Consider the following 19,130-nt stretch of genomic DNA (forward strand, 5'->3'; position numbering starts at 1 on the left):
CAGAAATACAAAAGATTTTAAGAGCATACTATGAAAAAACTGTATGCCAATAAATTGGACAATCCAGAAGAAATGGATAAATTCTGCCTCATACAACCTTCCAAAACTGAACCAAGAAGAAATAGACAATCTGAATAGACCAATCGCAAGTAACAAGATTGAAACAGTAATCAAAAAAACTTCCAAAAATTAAAAGTCCAGGACCAGATGGATCCTCTCAAGAATTCTACCAAACATTCAAAGAATTTAATACCTATCCTTCTCAAACTATTCCAAAAAATTGAAGAAGGTGGAATGCATCCTAACTCATTCTAGGAGGTCAACATTACCCTGATACCAAAAACAGACATGGAAAACACAAAGGAGTAAAATTACAGGCCAGTGTTGCTGATGAACATAGATACAAAAATCCTCAACAAAATATTGACAAATTGACTACAGCAGTACATTAAAAGGATCACACACTATGATAAAGTGGGATTTATACCAGGGACACAGGGATGATTCAACATCCTCAATTCATTCAATGTGATATACCACATTAACAAAATCAGGAATAAAAATCACATGATCATCTCAATAGATAGAAAGCATTTGAGAAGATCCAACATCCACTTATGATAAAAACTCTCAGTAAAACAGGTATAGAAGGAAGGCACCTCAACCTAATAAAGGCCGTGTATGACAAACCCACATCATACTTAAGAGTGAAAACTGAAAGCCCCCCCTAAGAACAGGAATAAGACAAGGGTTCCCAATCTCACCACTCCTATTCAACATAGTACTGGAGGTTTTGGCCAGAGCAATTAGACAAATAAAAGAAATTAAAAAAAAAAAAAAGGAATCCAGATTGGAAAGGAAGAAGTAAAACTCTTGCTGTTTGAAGACTATATGATTCTATATAGAGGGAAACCTAAAGAATATACCAGAAAGCTATTAGAAATAATCAACAACTACAGCAAATTTTCAGGGTACAAAATCAACTTACAAAAAATCAGTTGCATTCCTATACACTAATAATGAACTAGCTGAAAAAGAAGTCAGGAATACAATTCAATTTACCTTCGCAACAAAAAGAATAAAATATCTAGGAATAAATTTAACCAAAGAGGTGAAAGACCTGTACAATGAAAACTATAAGACATTGTTCAAAGAAATTGAACAAGGCATAAAGAAATGGAAAGCTATTCCATGCTCATGAATTGCAAGAATAAACATAGTTAAAATGTCAATATTACCTAAAGCAATCTGCAGATTCAATGCAATCCCAATTAGACTCCCAATGACTTTCTTCATGGAAATAGAACAAAGAATCCTAAAATTTCTATAGAACAACAAAAGACCCCAAATAGCCAAAGGAATCCTGAGAAAAAAGAACAAAGCTGGAGGCATCACAATCCCTGACTTCAAAATATACTACAAAGATATAGTAATCAAAACAATATGATATTGGCAGAAAAACGGACACACAAATCAATAGAACAGAATTCAAAGCCCAGAAAGAAAACCACACGTCTAGGGACAGCTAATTTCAACAAAGGAGCCAGGAACTTACAATGGAGAAAGGAAAGTCTCTTCAATAAATGGTGTTGGGAAAACTGGACAGCCAAATGCAAAAGAATGAAAGTAGACCATTGTCTTTTACCATACATAAAAATTTGCTCAAAATAGATTAAAGACTTGAATGTAAGACCTGAAATCATAAACTCCTAGAAGAAAATATAGGCAGTACACTCTTTGACATCAGTTTTGGCAGCATCTTTTCGAATACTGTGTCTACTTGCGCATGGGAAACAAAAGAAAAAATAAACAAATGGGACTACATTAGACTAAAAACCTTCTGCAAGGCAAAGGAAACAATGAACAAAATAAAAGACAATCCATCAACTGGGAGAAAATATTTGCAAATCATATATCTGACAAAAGATTCATTTCCAAAATATATAAAGAACTCATAGGGCCTGGCCCTGTGGCATCGTGGCAATGGATTGGCCGGATCTTAGCTTAGGGCCAATCTTCCTCACCAAAGGAGAAAAAAAAGAACTCATACAACTCAACAACAAAAAACAAAACAACCCAGTCAAAAAATGGGCAGAGGATGTGAACCGACATTTTTCCAAAGAAACTATACAGACAGCCAACAAGCACATGAAAAGATGTTCAGTGTCACTAATTATTAGGGAAATGCCAATCAACTACAAATGAGATATCACCTCACACCTGTCAGAATTGCTATAATTAACAGGATGAGAAATAATAAGTGCTGGAGAGGATGTGGAGAAAAGGGAACCCTTTGACGTTGCTGGTGGGAATCAAAATTGGCCCTAAGCTAACATCTGTGCCCATCTTCCTCTGTTTTATGTGGGACACCTACCACAGCATGGCTTGACAAGTGGTGCCTAGGTACACACCCGGGATCCGAACCAGCGAACCCTGGGCCACCTAAGTGGAACGTGTGCACTTAACTGCTGCGTCACCCGGCGGCCCCCATGCAGTAAGAATTTTTTAGTTAAGATCTTAACTATTTGTTTTTTCAGTTTTTCCCATTTGATATCAATTATTCTCATTGGCTATTTCCTTTTTTTTAATGCCTTCTTTTCTCTTTTCTTTAAATTGTATATCTATCTTTATTAAGTACTTTTTTTAGCAATTGGGAAAGCATTGTCCCTGAGGAAAAAACCATTCTTAAAAGAAGGAGGAAGAAAATGTCCCTCTCTGGCTAGAGGCATCCCCTTTGTTTTTCTGGGTGAGATGGGCTTCCTGGTGTTCAGTTAGTGCAGATTTCTGATCTGTGTGGGTCACTAGGGGCACTGACCTGCCAGCGTGTGAAATGGCGCTAAACACGTTCTGGAAGAATTGAGCCACTGGAGGGACAGGAGTTAAGCAGTTTTGAAAGGTCATGTCCATTGAACTTTTGCTTCTCTTTTCTTGTCCGTGGGGCAGTCATCTAAAGCTTTTGATCCGCTGCTTTTCAGGAGAAAGCCCATGGGTGCAAGAGGAGTGTGGCACAGCCCAGCAGTCTCGGTGTCCAGAAGGGTGAGAACGCCATGGGGATTTTTATCCTCCTTTCACAGACGGCACCCGGGAGTGTAGCTGAGGGGCAAGGGGGAGTTTCCTCCACTCTGTTTAGGTTGTAAAATGAAGAGGTTAACAAACGATCAGATTCCTTGTGGCGTCAAACTCATAACAGACTTTTGTTTGCTTTCCTGTTTACAAAGCATTTTCATATTAATTTATTACATCCAAGCCTTACAACAATGACTAGAAAAATTGGTTAAAGTCTTTATACTAACATTCCCAAGGTCCTATGCTCAGGACTAGAATTTAGGTCTAAATTACTCCAGCCAGAACTCTTTCTGTTAACATCCTGGCACCTCAAATTTGTTCTTCCTGAGGGAAGGGCAAGAGGTTTGTCCCTGGAAGGCCTCACAATGAAAGGTGGACCTTGAAGAATGGGTGAGGGGCACTCTGTCAGGTGGGCATGGGTGCTGACCACGTGAGGTGACACCCGTCACCCCACCCCTCCATGAATCAGTCCACACGTCTATGACGGCTGCTGCCCGGACTTTGCCCGCCCCTGGAAACGTGCCCACTATCACCGCAGAGGCAGGGTGGATTCTCCCTGTCGTCCAGTTGCCCCTCTGCCCTTCACCTACCTCAGTCTTCTGGCTCAAGCCCTGAGAGGATGACAGTGAAGACGAGGCAGGGGAAAGGCATACCTGGCTGTAGGAAGAACTGGTGGAGGCATTTTTTAAGAGCATAATTTCATTTAAAAGATGTGTGTGGATAGCCTGTCCGTTTTTGTACCGTGCTGTGTTGGTTTACCCCAGTCCTCAGGTCCAGCACCCCTCTTCAGCAGCTTCTGGGTGGAAGAGCCAATTTAGAATTAAAAGGAGACTTTAGTTTGACTCCTGGTTTTTCCTGTGGCACTTGCATTAGTCACTTCTCTGAAATGCATCTATAAAATCAGAACAATAATAATGATGCCAAGTTCAAGAGATTTTTGTGTAAGAATTAAATCAATATCTTGATCCCATAGATGTTTGACCCTATTTTCCAGCTGCAAATTTATTTTGATGGCATATTTATGAATATAAATTTTTAAGTCAGCATTATGCTAATGGCATTATGAAACAAATAAGTCTTTTCCAATGAAAATTGCAGTATGCCACTTTAATTTCTTGTAGAATATTCTACATATTGTAGTTAAAACAGTCCAAATATTCCATTTTTATTTTTTGAGGTATAGTTTATATACATTGAAATGCTCACATTTATGTGTTCTTTCACAACGTAGAATTGGAAGGCTGCACTGACCTTTTTCTAGCTTTACTCAAGCATATTGAAAAAAACTGAAATGATTCTTCTTATTTTTGGCTGGTATCATCATTCAGAATTTTCTTTATAATAATATTGAGTGTTTGTCAGAATTTTTAAAGATTTATTCTAACCAAACTTCTTGGAAAAGTATGTTCTTTTTCAAAAATTTAGATGTAAAACTGCTTGAGCACTGAGTTGAAAATAATTTCTTTTCCATTCTCACTTGCATGCACTGTGTTTGGAATTTAAAACAAACTTAGTGTGTTCACAGTTGCCATTTATAATAGCCCTAAACTGGAAAGTACCCAAATACCCATCAACACTAGAATGAATAAGTTGTGGTTTAGTCATTCACTGGAATACTAGACAGCCACGACAATGAATAATCTATGACTACAGGCAGCAATGCAGATGAATCTCAAACATAATGTTAAGTAAAAGAAGCAGACACAGCAGAATACATACTATATGATTCAGTTTGCATATAAAGATAAGTGCAAAAATAGACACAACTAATCTATGCCCTTAGAAGTCACGATGGTGATCACCAGTGGTGGAAGTGTGGTTGGCAGAGGTTGGAGATTAGAAGGAACCATGAGGGGAGGGTTCCAGGGTGCTGGTAATATTCTGTTTCTTGATCTGGGTGATGGCCACACAGTGGAGTTCAGTTAGGAAAAATTTATGAAACTATACATCTCTGAAAAGTGTGTGTGTGTGTGTGTATGTATATGAAATACAAATAAAATTTTACAGACAAAAAAAGTGTTGAGTGAAAAAAAAGAGTCTCTGGCTATAACCCAAAAGTTACCTTCCATCATTTTAACTTAAATACTCATCCAAAAAGAGACTGTAATGCTTTTAAGGTTAATATTAATTAAAGAGTCATTAGAATTATTAGCTATTAGAATATTAGAATAGATATCAGAATAGAATAAAAAAATGTAGAACTTTAGAATAATAGAACACGTCATAAGCTATAGAGTTCCTAAATTCCATATCATAATTACATCCAAAGTAAGGTAGAATAATTGTAACTTTTATGATATTTGAGTTTGAGCATTGAATTCACTTGTCATGGCTTTTGGCTCAGTGGCCAAAGCCAGGACTGTGAAAGGTCTGCAATATAGAACGTGATTTCTGGTGATGTTTTGTTAATCCCCTGCTTGCATGCCACTGACCTCTGTTGGAAAACCACAATTAATTAGCTCTGTGTGTACTTATCACTGTGAAACGCTAAATGTATCTGAGGTGAGGCAATGATAACAATGTGCTGTGTTGTGATGATTCCAAAGTATCTGCTAAGTGGGTTGAGATTGAATTTTGAGTGGTTGAGGAACTGTTTAGGATTAAATCGTTAGTAAAGAATCAAGCTGAGAAGTGAACCCAAGTCTTGCTGAGGGCGAAGCCCTTCCTTTTTCTCCACAGCACACTGCCTTTCATCATAAACTCTTGGGGCTAGAGAAATTTCATATATGACATGCCTGGCTCTCACAGACAGCCAATGCCAAGGAGTAAACGGAAATAAAGTTAGCCAAAGTTATTTAAACTCTGGCACTCAAAGCTTGGTAGATCGCAGAGTTGAAAGACAGATAATTTACATAACACTTTTTCTTTTGTAATTGAACACTTCTGTTAAGGGTTACCATCATAAAGGAAGTACAGATTGTTAAGGGAAATAATTTTTAAAAAGAGAAAGGAACAGTTGACCTAGGACTATTTTCTTAGTGTACTTTCTAAGCATTTTCTAATTTGGAGAATTGTAAGTAGTATAGAAAAGAGTGTATTTATTTTTCATCAAAATAAAGGACTAATTTTTGTTTCCATTTTCAGATTTGACCTGCCACCAGTTATTCTGTTTTCCATGGATGGATTTAGAGCTGAGTATTTACAGACGTGGAGTCCTCTCATACCTAATGTTAATAAGCTGAGTAAGTCTTCTCCAGCTGGAGGCAGGCGATGAGAATGACGCCTCATTAGTCAATCTCTGGGTGGTGCACTTTCCTCGCTGATCTCTGACGTCAGTGGTCTGTCTTAGCACAGGGCCTCTCAGGATCCTGATGACTTTACTACCTGGTGTCTATTTTCGTGCCTGTTGGCTGCTCCTTCCTTTTTTTGTAGCATGTTCATCTTTTTGTTTATTTTGATTGTTCCATATTTGAATATAACTTCTACTCTATGGAAATCTGTTCGCATGTACTGTCTCAAAAGTGGCATTTGTCAAACCTGGGTGCTGGGTTTCACAGGGTGAATGTGAGCAGCCAGGACAAGGTCCTGAAGGATCCTGAGTAGACTGGACGGAGCCAGCACATACCAATGCTCCAGTAGGTAGAAGTCCAGTATCTGTACTTGGTTCTGGAATCAAAGTGCCTGGAACCTGGCTCCACCACTTAGTAGCTGTGAGACCTCGGGCCAGTTTACCTTACCTATTGGTGCCTCAGTCTCCTGGTCTGTGAAATGGTCACCTCCTACCTGATAGGAATTCTGTGAGAATATATATGTGGTATACATTGCATGATTTTAAGTGATTACTACAATTACTTTTATCATCTTTATCATGAACTTCTACATCTGCCTTAGGGCACTTGACCTTCATACAATTTTATAAAGTGAATAATAAAGAGAAATGGACTCCCCAAGGACATAGAGCTATGAAGTGTCAGAGGGTTGGCCCCAGAGTCCATATCTCTTCTGCCCTGCAATTCCTCTTTCTTCCCCCTTCTAATAAGCCCTGCTTTCCTTCCAAGGTCCCCAAAATTTATAACAATTTGAATGGTTTCCTGTTTTTATTTTTCTCCGAATTATTAAAAAATAGCTGTTTGACCCCCAAGGAAGTTGATTACCTTTTCTGGGTTTCAGTTTCTTCCCTTATAAAATGAGAGGATTAGGGGCTGGCCCCGTGGTGGAGTGTTTGAGTTCGTGCACTCTGCTTCAGCGGCCCAGGGTTTCACCGGTTCAGATCCTGGGCACAGACCTAGCACCGCTCATCAAGCCACACAGAGGCAGCGTCCCACATAGCAGAACTAGAAGGACTTACAAGTAGAGTATACAGCTAGGTACTGGGGGGATTTGGGGAGAAGAAGAAAAAAAAGTGGAAGATTGGCAACAGATGTTAGCTCAGGGCCAGTCTTTAAAAAAAGAGAGAGGATTAGATCTAAGGATTTCTACTGCTAATTTCAGCTCTAAAATGGCGTGATTGAAGAAAGGTAAACTCCTTCCCCTACAATACAATGTGCTTTGTCCCTTCAGTTTCTCCCTCACTCCTTCAGGCAGATCTTGGGCCTCTGCCAGAACTGGCTCCAAATTCAGGACCTGTCACTTACTGCTGATTTACTTTCACCTGGAAAGTTAACTGACACCTCTCAGTTTCTGTTTCCTTATCTGCATTTTCCTTGACCATTTGGACATCACATCCTGTGTCCAAAAGGGAAGCTAACTAGCCAGGCTGAACTAAACTCCATTTGAAGTGGAATTATTTGGTTTGCTCATCCCTTTGAGAGTTGGAAATGACACCAATGAAATATGGGAGCATTGAGAGCTTTCCTCTTTCTAAAGTTTAAAATACTTCCTATTGTCACCCCAACAATATCTTGATCCTTTCACGTGTGAAGACATCACTAACCAGCTCTACCAGGACAGGATGGGCTCTCAGTTACCAGGAGGCCCAATTAAGAGTGGATATGGTAGAAGAGCTGGGATTAGGGCTCCCAGGAATGGTAGGCTTGAGGGGAGGTATGTGACAGCAGACATCCCTTTAAGGAGGTCTGGGACCCCATCTCTGGTGTCCATCAAACTGCCTGGGTTGGGCTACAGAGATTCTGGAAACTGAGCCTGAGTGAGTCCTATCAGTGACTAAGGGGACTCTGGGACTCAACTCTAGTGGGGAGCTAAGGTCTTTGTCTTGTGTCAGTGTGGGTGCGGGCAGACAAAGAAGGGCCAGGCCCAAGATCAGGAAACTGTCAGGTGAGATGGAAGCGATTCTGCTGGAACTGGAAGTCAGGCTTCCTGGAAAGTCAGTGGGAAACTGAGGATAAAACAAGATTAGTAGTAACAGGTGGATCTGCAGGCAGCATGTGCAGAGCTGTGAAGATTAGAGCAGCGAGGCTGACATTCGTGGACAATAGAACTCACATTCTCCACAGCAGATGCCGTTTGACATCTGCCTTTTTCAAGTTTTTTTGGAATTTTACTGTGGCAAAAACACTTAACATGAGATCTACCCTCTTAACAGATTTTTAAGTGTCTAATACAGTATTGTGACGTACAGGCCCAGTGTTGTACAGCACATCTCTAGAATTTCTTCACCCTGGGTAACTGAAATTTTATACCCATTGATTAGCAACTCTGCATTTTCCCCTCCCTGAAGCCCCTGGAAACCACCATTCTATTCTTTGCTTTTATGAGTTGACTCTGTCAGATGCCTCATGCAAGTGGAATCATGCAGTGTTTCCCTTTCTGCGATGGGCTTATTTCACTTAATGTCTGCAGGGTTCATCCGTCTGTTTGCATATTGTAGAATTTCCATTTATTTTAAGGCTGAATAAAGCTCCGTTGTACATATGTGTGTATATATATATGTATTCACACACATACCATTTTAAAAAGTCCGTTTAGCTCTTGATGCACATTTAGGTTGTTTCCACATCTTGGCTATTGTGAATAGTGTTGCGCTGAACATGGGAGTGTTAATATCTTTTCAATTTCCTGATCTCAATTCTTTTGGATAAATACCCAGAAGTGGGATTGCTGGATCATACGGTAGTTGTATTTTTAGTTGTTTGCATAAACTTCATACTGTTTTTCACAGTGGCTTCACTATTTTGCATTCTCGCCAACAGCGCTCAAGGGTTGCAATTTCTTCCCATCCTCGCCAACACTTGTCCTTTGCCTTTTTGATAGTAGCCATCCTAACAGGTGCAAGGTGATATCTCATGGTGGTTTTGATTTGTATTTCCCTGATGTTTAGTGACATTCATCATTTTTCTTATACCTGTTGGCCATTTGTATGTCTACTTTGGAAAAAACATCTATTCAAGTCTTTAGCCCATTTTTTAATTGGGTTATCAATTTTTTTTTCTATTGAGCTGTAGGAGTTCATTAGACATTTTAGAAAATAATCCTTTATCAGATATATGGTTTGCAAATATTTTCTCCCATTCCATATGTTGCCTTTTCACTCTCTTGATGGTTTCCTTTGCTGTGCACAAGCTTTTTAGTTTGATACAGTCCCACTAGCCTAGTTTTGCTTTTGTTGCCTGTGCTTTTGGTGTCTGTGAAATCATTACTAAGACCAATGTCATGAAGCCTTCCCCCTTTGTTTTCTTCTAAGAGTTTTACAGTTTCAGGTCTTATGTTTGAGTCTTTAATTCATTTCAAGTTGGTTTTTGTTTATGGTGTATGATGACGGTCCAATGTCATTCTTTCACGTGTAGGTGTCCAGTTTTCCCACATCATTTGTTGGAGACACTCTTCTTTCCTCGTTGTGTATTCTTGGCATTCTTGTTGAAGATCAGTTGACCATATACATGTGGATTTGTTTCTGGGCGCTCTATTCTGTTCCATTGGTCTATATGTCTATCTTTATGCTAGTACCATTCTGTTTTAATTACTGCAGCTTTGTAATATATTTTGAAATCAGGAAGTGCTATGCCTCTAGCTTTGTTAATCTTTTTCAAGATTAGTTGGCTACTCAGGTACTTTTGTGGTTCCATAAGAATTTTAGAGTTGTTTTTTCTGTTGTTCTAAAAAATGCTATGGAGATTTTGATAGATATTGCTTTGACCCTGTAGATCTCTTTGGGTAGTATGGACATTTTAACAATATTGAGTCTTCCTGTCCGTGAAGATGGATGTCATGGATTTCCATTTGTTTGTGTCTTGTTTAGTTTCTTTCATCAGTTTTATAGTGTTCAGAGTATAAAATCTTTCACTTTTTTAGGTAAGTTTATTCCTAAGTATTTTACTCTTTTTGATGGTATTGTAAATGGGATTGTTTTCCTAATTTCCTTTTCACAGTTTGTTATTAGTGTATAGAAACACAACTGATTTTTGTATGCTGATTTTGTATCCTGCAACTTTACTGAGTTCATTTATTAGTTCCAACAGTTGTTTTGTGTGCAGTCTTAAGGGTTTTTCTATATATAATATCATATCATCTGCAAACAGGGACAATTTTGCTTCCTCCTTTCTGATTTGGATGACTTTTTTCTTTCTTGCTAATTGTTCTGGCTATGACATCCTATACTATATTAAAAGGAAGTGGTAAGAGTGGTTATCCTTGCCTTCTTCTGAATCTTGGTGGAAAAGCTCTCAGTTTTTCATTGCTGAGTATGCTGTTAGCCACGGGCTTCCCACATATGGCTTTTATTATTTTGAGGTAATTTCCCCTGAATCATAGTTTGTTGAGAGTTTTTATCATGAAAGGTATTGAATTTTTATCAAACACTTTTCCTACATCTATTGGGATGATCATGTGGTTTTTATCCTGCATTCTGTTGAAGTGGTGTATTACATTAATTGATTTTCATATGTCAAAGCATCCTTGCATTCCAGGGATAAATCCCACTTGGTCATGGTGTAGGATTGTTTTAATGTTCTGGTGAATCCAGTTTGTTAGTATTTTGTTGAAGATTTTTTTATCTGTGTTCATCAGGGCTATTGGCCTGTAGTTTTCTTTTCTTGTGCTGTCTTTGTCTGGCTTTGGTATCAGGGTAATGCTGATCTTGTAAAATGATTTTGGAAGTGTTCCCTTTTCTTCAATTTTTTGGGACAGTTTGAGAATGATTGGCATTAATTCTTCATTAAGTGTTTGGTAGAATTCACGAGTGAAGCCGTCTGGATCTGGGCTTTTCTTTGTTGGAAGATTTTTGATTACTGATTCAACTTCCTTACTAGTTATAGGTCTGTTCAGCCTTTCTGTTTCTTCATGATTCAGTTTTGGTAGGTTGTACATCTCTAGAAATTTATCCATTTCTTCTAGGTTATCCAGTTTGTTGGCTATAACTGTTCATAGTAGTCTCATAATGCTTTTTATTTCTGTGGTATTGGTTGCAATGTCTTCTCTTTCATTTCTGATTTTATTGATTTGAGTCTTCTCTCTTTTTTTCTCAGTTAGTCTAGCTAAAGCTTTGTCAATTTTGTTTATCTTTTCAAAACACCAACTTTAATTTTGTTGATTTTTAAAATTGTCTTTCTAGTCTCTGTTTCATTTATTTCTGCTATAATCCTCATTGTTTCCTTTCTTCTGCTAACTTTGGGTTTCATTTGTTGTCTTTCTAGATGCTTGAGGTGTAAAGTTAGGTTATCTATTTGAAATTTCTTCTTTTTCAGTGTAGATGTTGATCACTATAAACTCTCTCCTAGTGCTGCGCTTGCTGCGTCTGTGCGTTCTTCAGCTGTTTCACCTACTCGTCCATTTAGTCTTCAGCATCTTCTTATAGTTCATAGTTACTATAGAAATATGTTTATTGGATTTATATTTTCAGATCTTTTTAGTTGGTGCTTTCTTTTCTAAAAACACGATTTTTTAAGGAGTAAAATATGTAAATGGTAAACATTTTAAGACAACATTAACGGGTATATAGTAAAAAAAATCAACAAACAAAAAAATTCTCTGTTTCCTGATCTTTCTGGGTTTTTCTGCAGAAGCAGCTACCCTTATTGGTTTAAAGTGTCCTTCCAGAATTATTCCTTTCAGTCATAATTTAGATTACTAAAACCTGGAAGAAACAATGGTAGAAGATCTTGCTTTCAGGGAGCTGTTCTACTATGGCTCTGGTTCAGACGGTTGATCCGACATGGCAGCCTGAGTCCGTGGATAGGCAGGAGGTGTGTCCTGTGTAGGACATCCTTACTAGGGAGGTGTGATGTTTTCACAGCACTGGGAGCTTAGTATTTTATTTTATACCCTGTGCCTTTAGGCATTTAAGAATTTGCGTAAGCCATGTTTCAAGGAAATAAAAACAGAAACTGACTTTATATCTCTGTTTCTTGTATGATTTTTTCCCTACTTAAATTCCTTTAATTATATAAGTGGAACGGATGTCATTTTTATTATCTTATATAACTTCTTAACGATATTAAATGTGTCTTTCCCTGATTGAGGACATGGTTTAATTTTGGCGGTATTGACTACAAAAGAAAAGAAAAAAGCTTATGTTAGTCTTTAATTTTACCTATGATTCAAGCCTTAGAGCAGGCCACAAACTGAAGGACATCAGAACCACTTGGGGTGCTCGTTAGACATGTAGTTTTTTTGAGCTCCCTTTCTTCCACCTTCCACCCACCTCCACCCCCAACCCCAGCATAGTCCTGTTTAGTAGACTTGATATGGGGCCAAGAAGATTCTGAAGGAGGAAATTCCTGGATCATATTGGGAACACTGAAGTAGAGACTGGGAAGGAGACCAGCTCCAAGCCTGTTTGAGAAGACATTCATTATGTCAAGCTGCACAGTGTGTCCTTTTCTGAACAACAATCACTTTCCGTTTTTTTTTTAAATGTGGATCTAATCTATAATGGTGAAGCTTCTTTCAGAATTAGAGTTAACATGATTTTGGAGTGGGAAATGTCTCGTATTTCACTGCTGCAGTGGAAATGTCAGTGTGTTCTTGTGATTTAGCTCACTCCGCCCCTAAAAACTCACATTCCTTGGAATGGAGGAGTTCTAGGTGCCAGAATTTCCACCTCTTTCCATCTTCAATCCATTCGGTAGATTTCTATTTCTCTGGGAAACTTTCCCGTTCAGATTTTTAGTTATCTGACAAACTTCTGAGGAAGTAACCCCTTAATTTCCCACTCTACTTTGTTGCAGAAACATGTGGAATTCATTCAAAATACCTGAGACCTGTCTATCCAACCAAAACCTTCCCTAATCACTACACCATTGTCACGGTAAGTGCTTGACCCAGCGGAAGACTGAGGCCCAGGCAGGCGACTGACCCCACCAGAGGTGCCCAGGCAGCCACGGCCATGCCCCAGGCTCACATTCACAAGCGCATGTGGTGACAGTTCGAGGCTTACTTCGGGCTGGGCAGGAGCGTGTAGGTGTGAGGCCGATCCAGGTCTGTGTGGAGTTAACGATGAGGGAGTGTCCCAGCGTTAGGCTAATGCACTGTGTGCGAGGCCAGGTGGCCTCTTGGATGTGACAAATACCATTTTCCTCTGATCTTTTGATTCCCCTCTGCTCATCTGAAGGTCTGCTGGGAATGGCAGGCTATGCATGAGGACAGCCTCTGATGTCGGGAATTTCTTCCTTTCTTAGTCTTTTTGTTCTATGTAACTTGATAAAGGATTCTGTTTCACCAATGAATTGATGCTGCTTATGTCTCTTTAGATAAAGCAAGTAAATTCTCCTTGATGTAGAAAAAGACTAAAGTGAGACGATCAAAATGAGCTCAAAGGAAAATTAAGTTATTTAACACATAGATTTAGAACACATCTTAAAGACGCCTCTGCCAAGGCCTTTATTGTGTCTTTACCTCTTTGCAATGTCTTTCATTACTGTGGCTCATCAATATAACTTATTTGAATTTTAACTCAAGTAATTGTATGTTTTTATATATATATGTACATATATATGTGTGTGTATATATTAATATAACATGTATATATTAATATATACACACATGTATATTTATATATGTATTTGCAGATTCCATATTTGCAGATTTACCAAGACATTAAAATTCATTTGTAACCCCCAAATCAATACCTATGACCTATTCATAGTCATTTGTGGACATTCACAGAGCGGCAAAAAATTCGAGTTGCCCAGCTCGTACGTTCCCAGCTGAGGTCTAACAAGGTGACACTCTGCCTTCTTGCTTTAGCTATCACACTGTAAACAAATGTTGTTTTCACAGGCTTTGTCTGTTTAGTGCCATGTTTCTTGCATGTTCGTTTTATTGGTGGTTTTGCTCTTTAAGATGGCCCTCTAGCATGGTGCTGAAGTGCTGTCCAGTGTTCCTGTGAGCAGGAGGGTGTTGTGGGTACAGAGGAAACGCATGCGTTAGATAAGCTCTGTTCAGGACTGAGTCATTGTGAACAGACAATATCTACTAAGTAAGGGACCCTTAAGCAGAAATACTCGTAAAACAAGGTTGTGTATTGATCAGTACACGGAAATGTGACCAGAGGCTCGCAGAAGCCCAGCCCTGTGTTCTCCCTCGGAGCAATGCTTCCGTGTCCGCTTTTTAGTGTTGGCAGCAACTTTATAGAACATCACTGCAGCCGATAACAAGGATCGACTGTATACATATGTCCATATGACAATATGCATACATAATACGTATGCACGTGTATGTATATATAAATAAGGGATTATGTGAGTGCTATTCATTTACTGTATGAAAGTAGATGTATTCGTATTCATATATATAGTAATGTTCTGAAATAATAACCCTAAAATCCATCTAAAAGTAGTTACAACTGTATGGGATATCATAGGCATAGAGAATGTATGGAATGATTGAGTGAATGTTTGTGATTGGATTGAAGGAATGATTGGATTGAGGGATGAGTGGATGGGAGGATGGATGGAGTCTTGGCAGCCTCCCTTTTATAGTGCTGGAACACACTTGAAGCCATTTAGCCAGGATATTTGATACTTAAGAGCTTCTATGTAGTAAATTTCTTGCTATTATTGCCAACATAACCAGTGGCTAATCATTATTGTAATGTGGGAAACTTTAATTCACAAATAATTCTTAATCACACGAGAGTTATATTAACACCACCAACACAAACCATCTGCCTAATATTGTTCATTTTCTGCTATAAACCATATATATATATATATGTATATTTGGTTCAGATCCAGGAGTTTTATATTGAAAGATACATAACGTCCTTCCAAGATATGAGTTATAGATCTTATGTTTCAATTTAAATAGGTGCTTTATTAATATTTTATCTTAAATCTTGTTTTGAAATGATCTTTTTAGGGCTTATATCCGGAATCACATGGCATCATTGACAATAATATGTATGACGTAAACCTCAACAAGAGCTTTTCAATTTTTTCAAAGGGGACATTTGATCCAGCTTGGTGGCATGGACAACCAGTATGTAGCCTTCTACATGTGGCACCAAAGTAACTTCCATTTTCCAATGTGACAGCAGATCACTCTTCTCTCTCCACTTTGAGTTTTACATTATCTTTCTAATTTCTAAGGGCTGTGGGTGGGAAAGCGTGTCACCACTATTTATAGTTATAATTTAAATCTTTTAAACATTTATAGTTCATTTTAAACATTTAGTTCACCTAAACAACCTTCTCATAAAACTTGGACGTTGTATTATAAACATATTAATCTGGAAGTTACTCAGAAAGATTATCTGTTAATACTTTTCCTCCTTCTTTAGAAGGGAAAGAGAAACTGTACAATTTTACCAGTTTGAAAAAATTATCTTCTTTCTTACTACCTTACTACAGTTTTGATTTTTGAGGTGGATCTCTGGATAATTATAGTTTTTAACTGCTGCAAAGACAAACTTTGAATAATTTAAATAAATTTTAATAACTAAATATATTTTGCAACTGTTAATATTGTCCAGTTTCTAATAAGTGGCACCATGTCTACCCAAACTTACTGATTACTCTCTTGACTTCCATTTATCTTAAATTTTCTCTTCCTGTAGGTCTGGCTGACAGCAATGAATCAAGGCTTAAAAGCTGGCACCTACTTTTGGCCAGGATCAGACGTGGCTATAAATGGCTCCTTTCCTTCCTTATATATGGTTTACAACAGGTAGTGAAGCACTTGTAGATATTTCCCTGTCTATGCAGGAATGATTAGGATTTTTTTTTCCGTCTTAATCTTGGTGGTAATTCTATTCTTCCAGTTTGGGGACCAAAAATCTTGTAGTCGTTATTGGTTCCTCACTCTTGTATCCCTCATCCAGTCTGACAGTAAATGCTTGTGGCTCTAATTCAACATATGTGCAGCCTGAGAACTTTCTGTTACCTCCAGCATTAACACTCTGGTTTGGGGTGTCATCATCTTTTGCCTGTCTTCCTGGTGTCGCCTCTTTACACGACTCCCTGCTTCTGTTCTCATCCGCTATAAACAATTCTCAATCTACCAGCCAGATGGTTAATTAAAAAAACAACTCCAGCTATGACACTCTTTGGCACTAAAACTTCAATGGCCTCGTTTCACTCAGAGTAAAAGCCCACAAGGCCCTTCGTGGTCTGACCCCGACTGTGCCCCTGCCTGTCAGACCTCCTCTCCCACTCCTCCTCCCGGTGCTCACTCTGCTCCAGCCACGCTGACCTCCTTGGTGGCCTCAACACACCAGGCTCCCTTCTGCTGTAGGGCCTTTGTGCAGGTTGCACCCTCTCACTCCAGGTATCCATCCACAGCCCACCCCCTCCCGTCCTTCAGGCCATTGCTCAAAATTACCTTCTCAACATTGTCTTAGCCTGATCACACTAAGATCTCAAATTCAACCCCCCCTTTCTCAGTGCCTGTTTCTCTGCTCTAGTCTCTCTCTTTTTTATCACCTGTTAAAATAGTTTCTGGCAATACATGCTCAACATACTTAAATGCAAAAATGAATGAAATGAATAAAAATAAACTAATCGAAGGAATGGATAATAATTAATGGCCTCTTATTTTAGTTGGGGAAAAACTGAGGGAGGGAAGGATGAGAATGAAAGAAAACATAGATTAATTTATGTGAAGCAAGTGGGTCTCTATATATAAAGTAGGGAAAACAGGGACTCCTTTGAGTCATACTGAATCCATTTCAGTATTTTGTTCACATATGAACACAAAATGAATATCTGAAAATATCAACCTGCCTTCCTCAGCAGGCATATAATGGAATTATTCTTGATTTGATTGGTTTTTTAAAATTGTTTGCTCTTCTCAGAAGTGTCCCATATGAAGAGAGGATCTCTACATTGCTAACCTGGCTGGACCTGCCCAAAGCTGAAAGGTAATATCTAGTGTCAGAGAAGTGCTGGCACAGTGGGATATTTGCAAGTGTAAAATAAAATTATTTCTTTACTTTAAATGACCATTTTTGAAAAAAACTTGGCATTTCTTTTTAATGGGCAATGTTCAAGAATTATTTCTGAGAGCAGTTGACTTTTTGCTCTTGAGAATGTGGTTGACATGATGGGACAAGAGAGACAGAGCAAGTACCGGAGAGCAGAGGCAACTACCGCCACAAGATATGGACTGGGAGCAGGACTGAGGTGGATCTGACAGTCAGTCATGAGGACTGACTCAAGGAGCCAGGGGTGCCAGGGCAAGGCCATGGCAACATGCTGGGTCAGGGCATCCTGAAAGAGAGTGCCAGGTCAACAGTGCATCTGAAACCAAACATTTAAAGGAAATTTAAAGGAGGGGCAGAACAGAATCAGCAAAAAGTCAGAAACCCAGAAATATGAAGTGCTGAGGCACATCAAGAGAAGTCTTACCAGTAAGAACAAGACATATTTTCATTACTGAGTCAGACCAATGCTCACATCCCAGAATGTCGTATTTAATCCCCATCAGGAGGCAATCTCCACTGGGGCCAAGTGGAACCACTGGACCCAAATGAAGAGATGGAGACCAGAGAAAGAGAGAAGGAAACAGCCACAAAGCTCTAGATCTACAAAATCCCCAAATCCAACCTGTACGTTTATTTCAAACTTATGTCTTTCTCTGTTTCAATTTCATCCCTAGACCTGATTTTTATACCCTGTATGTGGAACAGCCTGATTCCGCAGGACATGAAAAAGGACCAGTCAGTGCCGCAGTAAGTATTTTAAAACCTGTAACATCATCTAGCCCTAACCCACAAAAGAAAATATTTCTTAATTCTCATTGAATACAAGTGTAGTTGATAAATTAGTTAAAAGTCTAAAAGGAATATCTGTCTTATTAACCACAAAATAGTTTAGAGTCTAAAAAGGATATCTCCCTTATTAACCACATTTTGACTCATTTGATAAATGCTTACTGACTACATACTTTGATGCAGCACTGTTATTTATACAATGATCAAATCAAGGCTAGATACTACTGCATGGGCCAAATTAACATGTTAGTGCAGCCCATTGCAAGCATGGTCCCCTGCAAGTGCATGGTGGAATACCCAGCTGTCTGTTCATACAGTTTCATTTATAAGTGCCTTATAATTGAACTTAAGACGTTATTGCCTCAGGCAGAGTTATTCCCCTCCTGGGCCACCATTATAATGGAAGTAGACTCTTTAATATTAGTTTCTTCATTATATAAGCCATTCTGTTACAGTTTTATTGCAGAAATATAGTCCTTAAATATTACTTAAGAAAAAAACTGTCATCTCTGTTCTAAAATCCACTGAAGCCTATATTGTCTTGGATATGACGCAGTGCTGCAGAGGTCCCCATGAATATGGCATTTGCCTACCCCATGGAAACTCACTTCACCATCGTCCTCAATGGGAATGCAAGCATATTTATTCTGGCAGCACGACTTTGCAGTTTATCAGAAATGCCCTTCTTCTTCTTTCCCTTTAAGCCCAAATGATTCGTAATGAAAGGCCCCGCTCAAGTCTGACCACTTTAACTCTTTAGACTCCTTTGTATTCCAACACCACGCACTGCATCACAGGATTCAACACTTAATCAGGTTATTCTAAAGGTGAACGGCTTAGGAAATATCTGAAGCATAGTCCCCATTTCTTCTTTTCTCTTTCGATTGTTATCTGTATTTGATATGATTAATTCCTTGAGAGGGGACTCTACAGTCTGCATTTGTCTGAACTGTACAGCTGACAGGATTAGGCTCGATGTCTTTTTCTTCTGTTCGATGTTCCAGGTTAGCACCCAGATAAA

General features: G+C 38.7%; 1 protein-coding gene across 3 annotated transcripts in view; it reads left to right on the plus strand.

Moving 5' to 3' along the window:
• LOC106835758 (ectonucleotide pyrophosphatase/phosphodiesterase family member 3-like) overlaps positions 1-19,130 on the plus strand; it is a 110,490-nt gene that overhangs the window by 51,480 nt on the left and 39,880 nt on the right. For 2 of the 3 annotated variants that reach the window (XM_070496353.1, XM_070496352.1), the window contains 7 exons: positions 2,976-3,036; positions 6,151-6,248; positions 13,128-13,207; positions 15,259-15,378; positions 15,956-16,065; positions 17,192-17,257; positions 17,995-18,067. In XM_070496353.1, the coding sequence (XP_070352454.1) occupies positions 6,182-6,248; positions 13,128-13,207; positions 15,259-15,378; positions 15,956-16,065; positions 17,192-17,257; positions 17,995-18,067 (516 nt within the window). In that variant the 5' untranslated portion in view covers positions 2,976-3,036; positions 6,151-6,181. The remainder of the gene's footprint in view (positions 1-2,975; positions 3,037-6,150; positions 6,249-13,127; positions 13,208-15,258; positions 15,379-15,955; positions 16,066-17,191; positions 17,258-17,994; positions 18,068-19,130) is intronic. The other variant, XM_070496354.1, reaches the window with a different exon arrangement.

This window comes from Equus asinus, chromosome 24, assembly GCF_041296235.1.
Source record: "Equus asinus isolate D_3611 breed Donkey chromosome 24, EquAss-T2T_v2, whole genome shotgun sequence".
Classification (NCBI taxonomy): domain Eukaryota; kingdom Metazoa; phylum Chordata; class Mammalia; order Perissodactyla; family Equidae; genus Equus; species Equus asinus.